This window comes from Buceros rhinoceros, unplaced genomic scaffold, assembly GCF_000710305.1.
Source record: "Buceros rhinoceros silvestris isolate BGI_N320 unplaced genomic scaffold, ASM71030v1 scaffold16958, whole genome shotgun sequence".
In the NCBI taxonomy this organism is placed as follows: Eukaryota; Metazoa; Chordata; class Aves; order Bucerotiformes; family Bucerotidae; genus Buceros; species Buceros rhinoceros.
Genome location: NW_010425298.1, coordinates 4,451 through 18,601, shown reverse-complemented (window position 1 = coordinate 18,601; position 14,151 = coordinate 4,451). Strand labels below are relative to the sequence as shown.

General features: G+C 40.6%; 1 protein-coding gene across 1 annotated transcript in view; it reads left to right on the top strand.

The window, feature by feature from the left end:
* CUL4B (cullin 4B) overlaps window positions 1-7,564 on the top strand; it is a 22,390-nt gene extending 14,826 nt beyond the window's left edge. The window contains exons 11-20 of the mRNA XM_010141092.1: window positions 246-438; window positions 1,514-1,618; window positions 1,915-2,025; window positions 2,778-2,863; window positions 3,656-3,763; window positions 4,017-4,130; window positions 5,065-5,170; window positions 5,245-5,417; window positions 6,015-6,167; window positions 7,219-7,564. Of these exons, the coding sequence (XP_010139394.1) occupies window positions 246-438; window positions 1,514-1,618; window positions 1,915-2,025; window positions 2,778-2,863; window positions 3,656-3,763; window positions 4,017-4,130; window positions 5,065-5,170; window positions 5,245-5,417; window positions 6,015-6,167; window positions 7,219-7,314 (1,245 nt within the window). The 3' untranslated portion in view covers window positions 7,315-7,564. The remainder of the gene's footprint in view (window positions 1-245; window positions 439-1,513; window positions 1,619-1,914; window positions 2,026-2,777; window positions 2,864-3,655; window positions 3,764-4,016; window positions 4,131-5,064; window positions 5,171-5,244; window positions 5,418-6,014; window positions 6,168-7,218) is intronic.
* Window positions 7,565-14,151: the final 6,587 nt, after the last annotated feature.

Genomic DNA, 14,151 nt, shown 5'->3' with positions numbered 1-14,151 from the left:
GTGTGTTAATTTTGTGACGCTCAAGTTTTTCTTCAGCCAGAAGTTCTGAATCTGTTCGCTTACAGATTGGTTTTGAATCGCCACACAAGCCCTAGGAATGATTTCATAGTAAATACTTATGTTGTGTTAGTGGAACTAATATGAATACCAGAAACAAGACATTACAGAGGTAACTTAGGCTTTTAGGAGTCTTGTCATGTAAAGTGATTATCCAGGCTAACTGCAAGATATGTTTTGTTTTGCAGGCGTTTGGTAGCACCATAGTAATTAATCCAGAAAAAGACAAAACCATGGTCCAAGAACTACTTGATTTTAAAGACAAAGTTGACCATATTATTGATGTTTGCTTTCTCAAGAATGAGAAGTTTGTAAATGCCATGAAAGAAGCCTTTGAAACGTTCATAAACAAAAGACCAAATAAGCCAGCTGAACTCATAGGTATTTTCCTTCACTTTCTTCCCTTGTGAGAATTTGGGTGGGGGACAAGAGGGTGCTGTTGATGCAGCTTACGGATGGGTTATGTTGGAATTGTGTGTTAAAAGGCGTTATGCACCATGCATTGCTAAACTGGGGATCTGCTGTTGCAGGTTAATTATTTGATAGGATAGCATTAAACACTAAAAATAAACTCAGTTCACTGGGCAGGCTATAGAAGAGTGAAGAGCATTCCATTCTTAGGCCTTCTAGTGATTGGCTGGTGTCCAGATAAGAGAATCCTGCTGATAACTTGACTTTCTCAGAAGCTTTCATGACTGTGCCACCAGTGTGTGCACAGAGCTATTAGGGGCTCTACCGACATCCCTCTGTTCTAGTATGTGACAGTGGAGAGAGGCAGGGATGCACCTTACCTCCCCTGTCACAGGGCCAGAGCCTTGGTAGTTGCCAAGCTCATTGTTTACAGATTTGAGCATTACAAGCCTGGCTCTCGGCACGTTGGAATACCTTAATCATTTCCCCACAGAGCCAATAATACCTGCTTTGCAATCTGTCGTGCTGTTAGGCTTGTGGAGTGATGCTTTCTGCCCTCTTTTTTTTTATTTTAATTAATTCACTAACTCTGAGGTGCTTACCAAACCATTTGAAATCACACAGTAATCTGCTAAAGATATTCAGCAGTAGTCTATAGATTCAAATAAGTGCTTTACGTATTTTTCTTCTGATCTTTTTGCTTCTATTACAGCCGTGTCAATCTGTAGCAATAGTGACTTTGAGATCATAATATGGTCCAGGATTTTCTACAGGGACAAATCTTTTTTAACATTATGTATGCTAATAAAGTAAAGCTGCAGTAATCACTTCTCTGAAAGAAGACATCAGGCTAGAATATTTTTATAAATTTGTAGCCTCTGTGAAACATGTATCAAGCTAGCTGTGAGGAAACTGATTTGAAGGTGACTTCAGGATCCTTTACATTTCCAAAAGATTTCACAATATTAGATTTATAAAATAAAAATATTGTTTCAATATGATATTAAGCATATGCTAAACTTTTTATTCCTCAACGCTCTTTTAGCTAAATATGTAGATTCAAAACTTCGTGCAGGCAACAAAGAAGCTACTGATGAAGAACTTGAAAAAATGCTGGATAAAATTATGATCATATTCAGATTCATATATGGTAAGTATTGGGGGTTTCTGCGGGGCTGCAGTTGCTTAATGAGTAACATAAAGGTAATTTGAAATAATCTTTGCAGTCTGTCCTCATTTTCAAGCCTTTGTTCTCTGTAGGTCAGTTTGCTTGGTCGTGCTGTTAACTAGTTTGTATGTTAAAATGGCGATGACTAGACCTGACTCAAAATCTTAATGTGAAGGTCCTTGTTAGCTTTACTGAGCTTTGAACGGGGCCTCTTGTAGGTAATGTTTGTTTAAAACAAACAATGATTTGTGATCACTGTCAAATCTTGTCTCTTACAGGAAAAGATGTCTTTGAGGCCTTTTATAAAAAAGATCTAGCAAAGAGACTATTAGTTGGGAAGAGTGCTTCTGTAGATGCTGAAAAATCGATGCTTTCCAAACTCAAACATGGTAAATATCTATCCATCTATCTATCAACTTGCTTGCTTTCAACAACAGTCATTCTAACAGGCCTTCCCAGAGGGCTGTTTGTATTTCCCCTTTCACATGAGGGCAAAAGCCCTGTGTGGAAGTCTTGAGGAGACTCATTTGTGTTTAGTTTTTTAATTACAGCAGCGATAGAGAGAAAAAAAAAAAAAACAAAAACAAAACCCCAGGCGCTTAAAGTGCACGGTGTGTGTTAGCCTGTGGGATAGAGCTGAGGTTCCCTGCTCAATATGTGAGTGATGTGCTCAGAGAACGTGAGGGTGACTTCTGCTTGTTACTCACTCCGTCTGAAACATGAAGCTGCCAGCTAGCAGTCTGCTAGTCTGGCCTTCGTTGTTTTGTAGGATGGAGCCTTTAGGTGGTAAGAGTAAGAGTTTTTTAGAGTTTCATTCTACCATCAAGAGACGTTTTGTCAGGCAGCTGATAAGGATTAGAATTGTCATCTGAGTGGCAGGTTGTCAGTGGAGTCCTGGGACCACCAGTCATCTCCACGTGGAAAAACAAACTGGGTTGCAAAGTAGCCACCACGTTAAAACCTTTTCCCCTTCTTGTTTATAACGTTATTCTGTGTCTTAATTAGAATCCTGCTCTTTATGTAAGAACATAGGCTGAAACAGGTCATCTTGCTTCAAAGTGCATTTTGATATTTAGAATAACTACTCTATGGTGTCGAAAATAAACAAGATTAATCAAGATTTACGTTTTCTCTTTCACAGAATGTGGAGCTGCTTTTACCAGCAAACTTGAAGGAATGTTTAAAGATATGGAGCTTTCAAAAGACATAATGATACAATTTAAACAGGTACTGCGGATCCTCCATTTACTTGTTTTTTGATTGAGTTGTTCTCAAAGTCTAACGAGAGGGTGTGAGAGGTGTCCTCAGTCGCAAACATTTCTGTTGTAACTGAGTTAAACTCCTTTCGAATTATTCCAGTTGTCTGGGATGCTCTTTCATTACAAGAGAATGTAGGTGATTGCTTTCAAAAGGAGTAGTAGACAAAAGCCCAACTGCGAAAACAGTCTCTACAGAAAGTCACTGGGAAACTATTTCTTAATTATGTATTGTTTGTGCTTTTTTGAAAACTTTATTAAATTTATAAAAGGTTTTCCTGAACAACAAAGCAAGAAATCTGAAACAAGCTTCTTAAAAAAAAAAAAAAAACAAACAACAAAAAACCAACACCCACAGTAATAAAAGAAGAATTGTAAACTTATAGAACATTTTAACACATTTTATAAAACGTTTTTACCACCACCATCTTGTGATGGACTGGCTTGTAAGTTTTTGCCCGTTAGGTCTGGTGGTTCTGCAGTATTTTGATTACAAGCAAATCTTAATGTTCTTTTCTCCATTCACACATAATTAGGCACACCTTCACCTCAGCCTGTTTTGCTGTGTCCTTACTGTATGGAAGTGCCTTTAGAACTTCAGAAAAGTGCTTTTTCTTCTCCTAATTGTATGTAACTCAGAGCAAAGACGTCATAAGATCATTTGTATTCTGTGCTCTCGTAATGCCTGTTCTAATTTTTCAGTTTGACCCAAAGTATGGTTATTAAACGTTGCTTTATTTCAATTTACTTTTTCTTTCTGCAGTATATGCAAAATCAGAATGTACCCGGCAACATTGAACTAACAGTGAATATTCTGACTATGGGTTACTGGCCAACCTACGTGCCTATGGAGGTCCATTTGCCCCCAGAGGTAATGAATATAGACATTTAACGCCAACTATCAGTAATGCATCTTGCTAATAGCTCCAGCCTGGTTTTAAATACGCATATATTCTCTAGAAGTAAATGCTGAAATGTCTTTTTTAAAAATAAAGTCTGTTTTCTTCTCTTGCAATTCCCTTCATCTTTGTTTAAGGTTTATTTGATTGTGGAAGAGGGAAAGATGCTTCTGAAGGACAAGTTATGTTCTAGTGTTTCAGGTTTCTTTCTTTTTTTTTTTTTAGATGGTAAAACTGCAGGAGATTTTCAAGACCTTTTATTTAGGAAAACACAGCGGTAGGAAACTTCAGTGGCAGTCAACACTAGGACACTGTGTGCTAAAAGCAGAATTTAAGGAGGTGAGTGTACTGTTTCTCTTACTCCTGTTGCTTTGCCCATTCCAAGACGGGGTTCTACCTTAGGAATATTTCAGGAAACTTTTTTGTGATGTGATGGAAAACTTAGCACTGCTTTGGCAGTTACTTTTGACCTCTTGGTAGCATTTCTAGCATTAGTAGTTTCTGAAATGGACGTAGTAAGGTCTAAGAAGATGCATTTGATTTCTGTATCAGTGGGGGGGAAAAATGGTGTTGAAGACTGCTTGGGGAAAATATCCAGGAGGTTTAGTTCCCTGTTAAAAAAGGCACCATTTTTTATACTGGGGTGGAAAAAAAGAAAGGGGCTGTGTTCCATAGATGACCTTACTTCATCTGACAGAATTAAGCATCTTTACATTTTTCACTACTGCAATAGAGAAGTTCTAGATTGTACAAGAACACAACTGTTTGTAAAGGGCTTCCAGTGATTCCCTGTCAGCATTTCTTCATGGGCACAAATATATTTCAAGGAAACATCTCTTGGAATGGGAATGGTTACCAGTACCAGTTCTATTTTCCAGAAGAATGTTAATGGTAAAACAAGTACTATCAAACCTGGTTATTCCAAAGGTCCTGTAGTTCCTAATACTGTGTTTCTTAAACTGCTGGTTGTGTTACACTTTAAATGCCTTTCACATTGTAATTTTAAGCATTTGGTGCTTTGAGGTTTGTCTTGACTGAGTTTAGTGATAGCATGGATATCATTGTCTAACCTTGTGACCTCTAGTCTACTCTGCATTTCATAGAAAACTCAAGGTGACCAGTCGCTTCTATTCTTTCATATTCCCAAGTGAATAACATAAGAATCACATCTTTGAGCAAAATAATTGTCAGACAAAAGTGACTTACTCCTTCCTTCCCTACCCTGAAAATACCCAAACAGCCTAGTGATGTCTGTTGGTTTCCCTTCTGACAGGGCAAGAAAGAACTTCAGGTCTCCCTGTTCCAGACGCTGGTGCTGCTCATGTTTAACGAAGGAGAGGAGTTCAGTTTAGAGGAGATAAAGCAAGCTACTGGGATAGGTTGGTATTGAAAACAGCTACTTCTAGGTGTTCTCACTAAAAAAACAAACCTAAACAACTTGTTTCTGCTTTAGAGGACGGAGAGCTGAGAAGGACACTTCAATCTCTGGCTTGTGGCAAAGCCAGAGTACTGACTAAAAGCCCCAAAGGCAAAGATGTGGAAGACGGTGATAAGTTCACGTGTAATGATGATTTCAGACATAAGCTCTTCAGGATAAAGATCAACCAAATTCAGATGAAAGAAACGGTACATTCTTTTTAATCCTCTGGGGTTTAAATCCTTGGGTTAAGTATCTTGCTGCCTGCCCATTTCCAAGCCTTTCTCCTCTCGGTTGTAACATACACAATGATACCTTTGTAAAAGTTACAGGTATAATTTGGGTGATAGCACATACCTAACAATGCTGGTTTCAGTGTGCTTCCGTACTAACTTCGACACCAAGAAACATTGCAAAACTCCCTCTCATGGAGATAAAATGAAACTTGTACCGTCTTTTCCCAGATAGAATGGGATGACAGATGTCTCTAATGTTGTTTAAGAGAAGTTCCAATCAGTGAATGTTCTTTTCACCCTTGATCATTTGCTGGAACTTTACTGAATGGCTTGTGAACACAAGTTCACAGTGAGTTTTCCCTGACAGCAGTTCAACGTAAAATCCGTGCAGTGATTTTAATGCCTCGTGCAAGTGGTTTTTAATAGACAGTTGGTCTTCATAACTGGAAAGGATTTATGTCAAATATTTGACAACTGACATTTTATTGTCTCACACTGAGAATTGTATTAGATAGAAAGAATAATTGTTTTGACTGTTCTCTTTAAAACTTTTCTGGTTGGATCCTTCAGGTAGAGGAACAGGCAAGCACTACAGAGAGAGTATTCCAGGACCGGCAATACCAGATTGACGCTGCAATTGTACGAATCATGAAGATGCGCAAGACACTGAGTCATAACCTGCTTGTGTCAGAGGTCTACAACCAGCTTAAATTCCCAGTAAAGGTGGGAAAGATCTTTCTTCTGAAACTATTACTACTTTTTACATCCCCTGGCCTGTCCTCAGTTAAATAGAGCTTCTGTCCAAAACGTGCGTTTTTTCACTATTAGAAAGGACAAAAGCTTAACTTTCAGGGATTTTTTAAGTGCCAATTGCATTCATTTATCTGATTGTTACCTGAGGCTGTTAGTAAGTTGCTAAGCCCTATTCCAAAGGCTTTTGGAACTGGAGGCTGTTAGCCAGCTCTCCTTGTGTGCTGTTTTTCTTGCATTTAAATGTTCTGGTACTGAGTTCTTGGGGACAAGGGGAAAATTACCCAGATACATAATGCACAGCTGGTTTTGATGCTTAATTTGGTTGATACTCTTTAATACGTTAGCAACAGTGGTTTTTCCAAAGAGATCATATTGGTTAATGTATACAGACAGGTATATATGGAATGAAAAGCCCACAGCTGCAATATAAAATGAATAGCGTACCTGTTGTGTACAAATAGAAACGGGTTTTCAGACACAGCAATGCATCTGTGTGAGTTCCAGTACAGCTTTCCATCAGTGGAAATGTAAAATGAAAGGTATGGCTGTCTTACTCTCTTTTGTGACCATGCTGGGTTCCTGCCGGCCTGTAAGTATGGCATAAACTGCAGCTGGGCTTTGCAGGGTTAGCAGAGATGATTTACATGCTTTTCCTTGCTCTTTATATGAGGCATTTTTATAAAGTCCTTCACTGAGCAAAATCACAGAGCACCCAAACTGTTGTAAAACTCACTATCATGGAGATAAAATGAAACTTGTACCATCTTTTACCAGATAGAAGTCAGAAACAGAAACACTTTGGTATGAAATGCTGTTCTTGTTTAAATAGCAGCAAGTATTTTTCCCTGCGGTAAAATGTAAAATACCTGCCTAACCGCAGGTGAGAAACTAATTTTGTAACTTTCTCTTCAGCCAATTATACATTGCAGACTTCAGAAGCTTTGGTGCTTTAAGGGAAAGAAAGAACCGAGGAACACTGACTGCAAAGTAATAATGCTGTGACATCTGCTTTGTTTTACAGCCTGCTGACCTTAAGAAGAGAATAGAATCCTTAATTGACAGGGACTACATGGAAAGAGATAAAGAAAACCCGAACCAGTACAACTATATTGCATAAACATATGTTGGCCTTTGTTTTACTGCACACTTGGTGTCATACACAGTTGCCAGTGAATAAACTAGCCTGTTGATCCCGTTAATTGACTTTTTATACTACCGATGATTGAATGAACGCAGTGTAATGGCAAAGTATAGTAGAGTGGACTTCTTTCAGTGGTTAACATGCCCATTTAAAGAGTACTATTTACATTTTAAGAAGAATGCTGTTGAACTCTTTGCATGTTATTTAGTAAGATGTGCCGAAAGCTGAAAGAAAGTACCTGGTCTTTGTGATTCCATTTGTCTCTGGGTCTGAAGAGGAGTCCCTTGATCTGTGACAGATGTCTTTCACACCTTTAAATGGAAACAGAAGGTTAATTAATATAAGAAAATAGCCTTTAAAATGCTTAAACTGCATGCAAACTTTTAATTTACTGTACAGAATGCATTTGAGTTAGTAACATACCATTGGTTTGGTTGATGCCCACACTTGGGTTTTTCCCTTGAGGGAGGGAAAATGGGGAATAAGCCAAGCTACGCTTATTGTCGGCCTAACGGAAAATATTCTCGGTGGCAATTAAGACAAAGTGGTACCAACATGAAACAATGTGGGAAGTCTGCAGTGTGGGCATGTGTGCTGTATATACAAACACCATTCTCAAATAACTGCTACAATGAAACAAGTTCCGATTAGATTTATACGACTTGCCCAGAAGACTTAGTGTTCACCTTTGGGAATTTTAAGCATAAAACAGCCATAATGGGAAAAAGTGACAGTTTTTACTAGTTGTGGGTAGGAGGCCTTCACCTCTTGGCAGCAATACTCTAGAAAGCGAATCTCTTTACAGATACCTGTGAGAAGCCACGCTGTTCTTGTGTTAAAGCTGTAAGAACAAAAATTACAACTGGACTTTAATACTTGTTTTGCTTTGCAACATTCTAAACTTGAACTAACCTCAAGGTTTAGACAGGGCAGCTCTTCTGAGACTGCCCTGCTTTGGATTGCTTTAACTTAAAGCTTTAAGAACTCAGCCCTAGATGTGGCAGGCCTCCTCGAACCCAGAAGCCTACCTCTCATATAGAAAGTTAAGTATTGCTACAAGGCATCTAAAATATATTTTCTTAGATGACCAGAGAGCATTCTTTTCATCTTTATAAGACATGGGAGAATAAGTCACTTGAATGTAGAGCTTTGTTTCAACAAAATTAGGGTTTTTTTATTGTTACGGCAGCATGTGCCAGGGATATATGGAAAACAAAAGTGTTAGCAGAAAAGGTAACTCCTCCACGTAAGAGTTCTTCCTTACCCAGCCAGGCTTTAGACCTACCATCAGCTGTGTTGCAGAGCACGATGAAAACCTCATCCTCTTCCAGGCACTGATAGTCCTAGGGAATACCAGATACTTCTTGAAAGCAAGCTCTTGCTTTTGTCTAATGGCCGTGTAACCTAGCGCTCTGTGATCTCTATAACTTTTATCACTGTGATCCCACATTCAGGGGCGTGCATGTGCAAGAGAGAGCGAGTGTATGTTTTTACTTGACACGTCCCATCCTTACTGCTTTTTTGATCTACTCTTTATTCCGTGTTTTCTCCAGCTGTGTTTTCTCTCAAGCTCTTCACATATGCAGTTCTCAGCTGACAGATTGAGCAGGTGGGGGGTGGTTCTCCTGTTAAATTATTTGCTGTCACCTTCTACTAACTGACAAACAGCTCTTTGTGATCTGCAGAAAATCTACCTTATCCTTTGACACTCTTTGCAGCATAACCACTGGTAGACATCCAGGACCACCCTTGCCTCTGTAAGAAAAGTACTAACACAGAATTACCTGGTAAGAAACTTGACGACTGCTCCTGCAAATCTTTAAGTATTAGTTCAAATAGACATCCACTGGGGAGGAAAGAATGCCTGCTCCCCCCCCAAAAAAACCCCAACCTTCTGTGTTTTGCATTCAGTGTTCCTTTTTCTTGTATGTATTTTGTATCTCTAGCCAATAAAAGATTCCTTTTAAAAAGGTGTTTTGGAGAAGGAGCATAAGACTTAACTCTTTGGGAGACTGGAGGTGATGAATATCAGTATTGAACTGGTTCCATTTGGTCTGTTGTAGCATATGAATCTACCACCACCCCGTGTTGAAAATACCTGTTCTGGTAAAATCCTCCCTCATCAGACAAGTGTGTTGCATTCAGTCAAACTAACCGGAAAAGTCCCAAGGTTTATTTAATTTTTATCCCATCCATTTCAGTAGCTTAAATGCAGAAAATATTATGTAGAAAATGTCCTTGAATTCCATCAGACTTCCGCGATCCGAGGCAGACCCTAAGCAGCGCTCTAGTTAAAGCAACCCAGAGAGTGGACTTTGAGAACCCCGGCTAGGCCGAGAGTGGGGAGGGGAGAAGGCTTCTCCTTGGATCTTCGTGGGTTTTCCCCAAGAACCTGCTTATCTCTTCTGCCAAGGTCTCGGTCATTCCTGGTTACTGACAAAGCTGCAGCCAAGATTTACCGTCCAGCCGTACAACTCTGCAACTTCTTGCTGGGATCATGTGCCTGCCTATTGAGCCATATATATCTCTGTAAGAAACAAACAAAAAAATGAAAGTGGGCTTGGACCACAGCTCATCTGGCTGTAACACAGCTTGTCTGTTTGGCCCCACATTTTTAATCTTGACTCTTGCATGCAGTTTATAGCACCTTGTTCATAAGAAATTGCAGTTTATTCTTAGAAATATATATTTTAGGTTTTTTAATCTTTATACCCATAAATGGACTATTTTTTTGTCTTGGCTGGTTTAAAAAGTGACCATTTTGTTTAAATGCTGTAATTGCAAATGTGTTGTAAACGTCGTTTTGTTCTATAGTTTACACAAAGGTGCCAAAGTAAATAGTTAATAAAAAAAACAAACCCTAGCAAATCGTTGAGTTGCTTTAGCTGTTCTTCATATTTTGGTCTCTGCTCTTTTTTTTCTTGGTCAGCCTTTCATTTTTTTCCTAGACATATCATTTGCCCTGATGCTCTCTTTTAAAAAAAAAAAAAAGTGCATCTAAAGAAATGCTCACATACCACTTTTTTTAGTCATTTCATATAGTAGGAAGAATATTTTCTTTGAAACGTTACACTAAAATTGTAAGAGTACAGCAGCATTCAAAAATGTAATATACTTTTTGTATAACAGTTCTTCAGAGTATGTCTGGAGTGGGGGGAAAAAACTAACCCTGTTCCTTTTCAGAAGCCTCTTCCCTCGGCTACCAGAACATGAAAATTGTGCTTTTTCACTGCATCAAAAAGTTATAGTTTATGCAGACTTGCAAACAGGGCATGTATCACCATTGCATCCTTCGATGCAAAAAGCAGCAAAACCTTTTTTATGTTTCATAAGTCTGATATGGGTACAGAGAGTCTTTCTTAAGTTGGTAAATAATGTAAATACATGTCCTTTCAGAGAGTGAGTCTGTTATCTAGGTATTTTGTGTCATTTAATAAATATTAAACAGTTTTGTGTTGATAAACACTCGTGTGTAAAATGCCTTCTTACTCCAAGTTCTGTATGTTGGGCTTACTGATGTTTGTGGCTTCTTTCAATTCTTTAGCTTGTGCTTTGATAGCAAAAGACTTGTTTGCTACTTAAATATAATAATAACTAGTTCCTTCTTCATTCAGTCATTAAAATCCCTTGAGTTTTCTAAGTGGCTTCCATTCCTCAATTTTTTATTTTTTACCAGGTGTCTGGAGGGGACAGAAATACAGATCCTCGCAAACTCTGAACTGGGATTAGAATGTGTAGAAGTGCAAAATGGCACAGCAAGGCGGTGCCTTGTTGCTAGCAGAGGCGGCTGCTCTCCTGCTGTTCGATCGTTCCTTCTCTCCCACTACAGTCAGTAATTGTTTTAATGGCTCTGGTACAATTACTGCGGTGTAAAGGACAGGGCTGGACCAGCAACTTGCTCCTGCTATTGATGGTGGCTGATGGGGCCACTTACTAATTTTTCTTCAGCCATTTGGAACCACTGGACTAAATCTGAGCAGAACATGCTTCCCCCCAGCCTTATCCCAGTGCAGGTGCTCTGAGGACTTGTGGAGGGGGGAGGCAGCGTGGTTTGACTGTTGCTTTCTGAGCTATGGAGGGGTGGGTTTGGGGTAGCTGCAGCAAAGCAAGTGCCGCTCCTCTGGACTGATCTCTGGTGAAAGCTCACATGCTGCAAGGAGGGTGACCTTGCGCAGCACTGCTGCCATCACTAAACCCTCCCAGGGGGTGGGGGGTTTCCATAGGGACAGTCTCCCACTCACTGCTCGGGTGGTTTCTTTGTTGTAGCTTGGACGCATCTAAATACATGGGATGATTTTTTCAACTAACATTTTCTCCTTAGAGTATTTCCTACTCCCTAGCTTCTCCACAGCCCTACGGAATGTTGTTTAAAAAAAAATCCTGCAGAAGCAGATGGATATTTGGCGATTGATAGATGTTTTGTCTGCTCTCAGAAAAACCCCAGAGAGCAGTAAATACTTCTCATTTCTGATACCGTACAAAGTGCAACACCTTACTGTATCTCCACCTGATTTTGAGAGAATGACAGAAACTTAAAGGTAGCTTTGGATTTACCTTATTTTTTTCCCCTTAAACCAAGAAGGGCCATATGTCAAGGGCCAGGTAAAGAGACGTGGATGTACATGGCACCTACAAAATGAACATGTCAAAAATTACTTGAGGGGTTGACAGACATTGGACTTCATACAGAGGGTATCTTGGAAAACACAAAGTCAGCTGGGAAGAGGAGCAATGGATGTCGATCAACCTAAAATGGAGCAGGTTTTTCTTCTGGCTAAGTAACTGCTTCCTGGTATGAGGTCACCTTAACGTGTCTCTGACAACTTCTCTGGCTGCTGCATGTGAGAAACAAGCATGAGGACATAAATGAAAGAAGCAAAGTAACTTTGAAAGTTCATTTTCTTAAATTAGCTGCAGCACCATAGGTAAATCCCTTTTCTTAAGCTTAGGAAGAGTAGTTCACATCCCGCAAATTCTAACTTTTTATGGATTGTTATGGATTTACACACACCAGCCACTGTGACAGGGTCTGGCCCCAGGATCCCGCTGAGAACAGCAAGTCCCAAGCTGGGTGCCTCCAGCAAGGGACCTCTACCCTAACTCACTTCTCTCAGTTATACCTGTTCCACCCATCGCCCCGTCCCCAAGTCCAGTCACTGAACGCTGTTGGTGGCCTCTTGATTTCTTCTGGGTTTTCACTGTTGCTGGGCCGGCTGCTTTCTGAAGATACTCGGAATTGTCCCCTTGGTCCTTATCTTCATTCTGCTGGATTCCGTGAGTTCTCTGTTGGCAGCACATTAGTTCTGTCAAAAGTTTACGCTTGGTCACCTCTCGTGGCCTGAGGCTTCAGCTGAAGCTGCTGATGCTCAGCCACTAATGCTAAACGCTGTTCAGAGAGGAGAACTCCGTCAATCAAATTCCTTCTATGACACTGATGATCATTCTTCAGCTTTGTCCTTACCACAGTCAGGTGTTTTTCAGCTTGACACACCTATACTTCAGAGCTGGAGGAAAATAGGGATGTCACCATGTACTTCTCTGTTAAAATGCCCAGCTAATCTTAACTTCCTTTTGGTGTGAAATTGTGCCTTTTCAAAGAAGTGTTAAACCTAGAGGTTCTGCTCCATCTAATAAGGAAGTTTCAGCAACTGTGTTTCCTGTAGATCCATCATTTCGATACTGTACGCGACTGAGGCATGCAGAGGGTCAGCCACCAGCCTCTCTGGTAATGCCCAGGCTGCTGCGGGGCTTAGGGGTTGCGATGCTGCTTTGCAAAGCTCGGCCACTGAGACTTCGCAATAGAGGGGGGCTGGTATGCAAGTGAGTTGCATCTAAGGCTATACGGAATGGATCTAGCATTCGGAGGGGTGAGTAGTTTTAATACAGCATGAAATATCAGTGCTGGATTATTAGCAAGATGTTCACTCAAAAATATGTAGCTTTTTTTCCCTTCTAGACCAAACCTATGAAATTATCGCAATGCGTGTTCTGCTTTACCTCTGTGTAGTCTCCAAAGCTTCAAGTATGTCTCAGAAGTGTTTGTTACCACAGTCAAAAGCAGACACCTTTCTCAAAAGCAGTCCTTCGCTGAAGCAAAGAAAACCTGGCAGCTGGTGCTGGTTTGAGGCTGCTCTCCTGATTTTCGCCGAAGGCTGAGGCTGAGTGAGACACAGTGCAGACCCACGTTCTCCAGGTGCGTGCTGGGGAGGAGGCACAGCTTTCAGGCATGAGATAGGAACGAGAATTACAAAACAGAGCCTCTGCGGAGGTGAGCTGGAACTGTGTCGCGGTGCTGGTAAAGCTCGCCTGCAGGCTGCAGGCAGGGAGTAGGTCGGGCTGGCTCCTCTGGCTCCTCTGGTTCTGCAACCAAGGGGCTGCGATTCTGCCATTTGCAGAACTGGCACCATCTCTGTATCCCCTCAGATCTTTTCTCTTTATTCCTGTGGCAGCTGCTTCCTGTCCTAGCTCCAGAAGCGCAAAGCTGACACGCAATCTGCCCCTGGAGAGAGGCTGTTCCCCGGCAGGGTTTTGTTGCTCAGGTCGATGCAGTGAACAGGTATTAGCTCAGGGTTTGCCAGCCTAGTTTCCTGCCTCTGCCAGAGCTGACAGTGTATGCTGATGACATCAATCACAGTGACACTATAGTCTGCCCTCACGTGCTCTCTGTGAAGGGGATGTAACAATATTCCTAGGTCACAAGGGATGCTGTAGCACAGAAGTCCTGCAGTTACCACATCCAGATAGGAAAATGACTGTATAATACACAGTCTCCCTTACAACCCTGTATTTGAGATACAACTTCCTTTCCTGCTG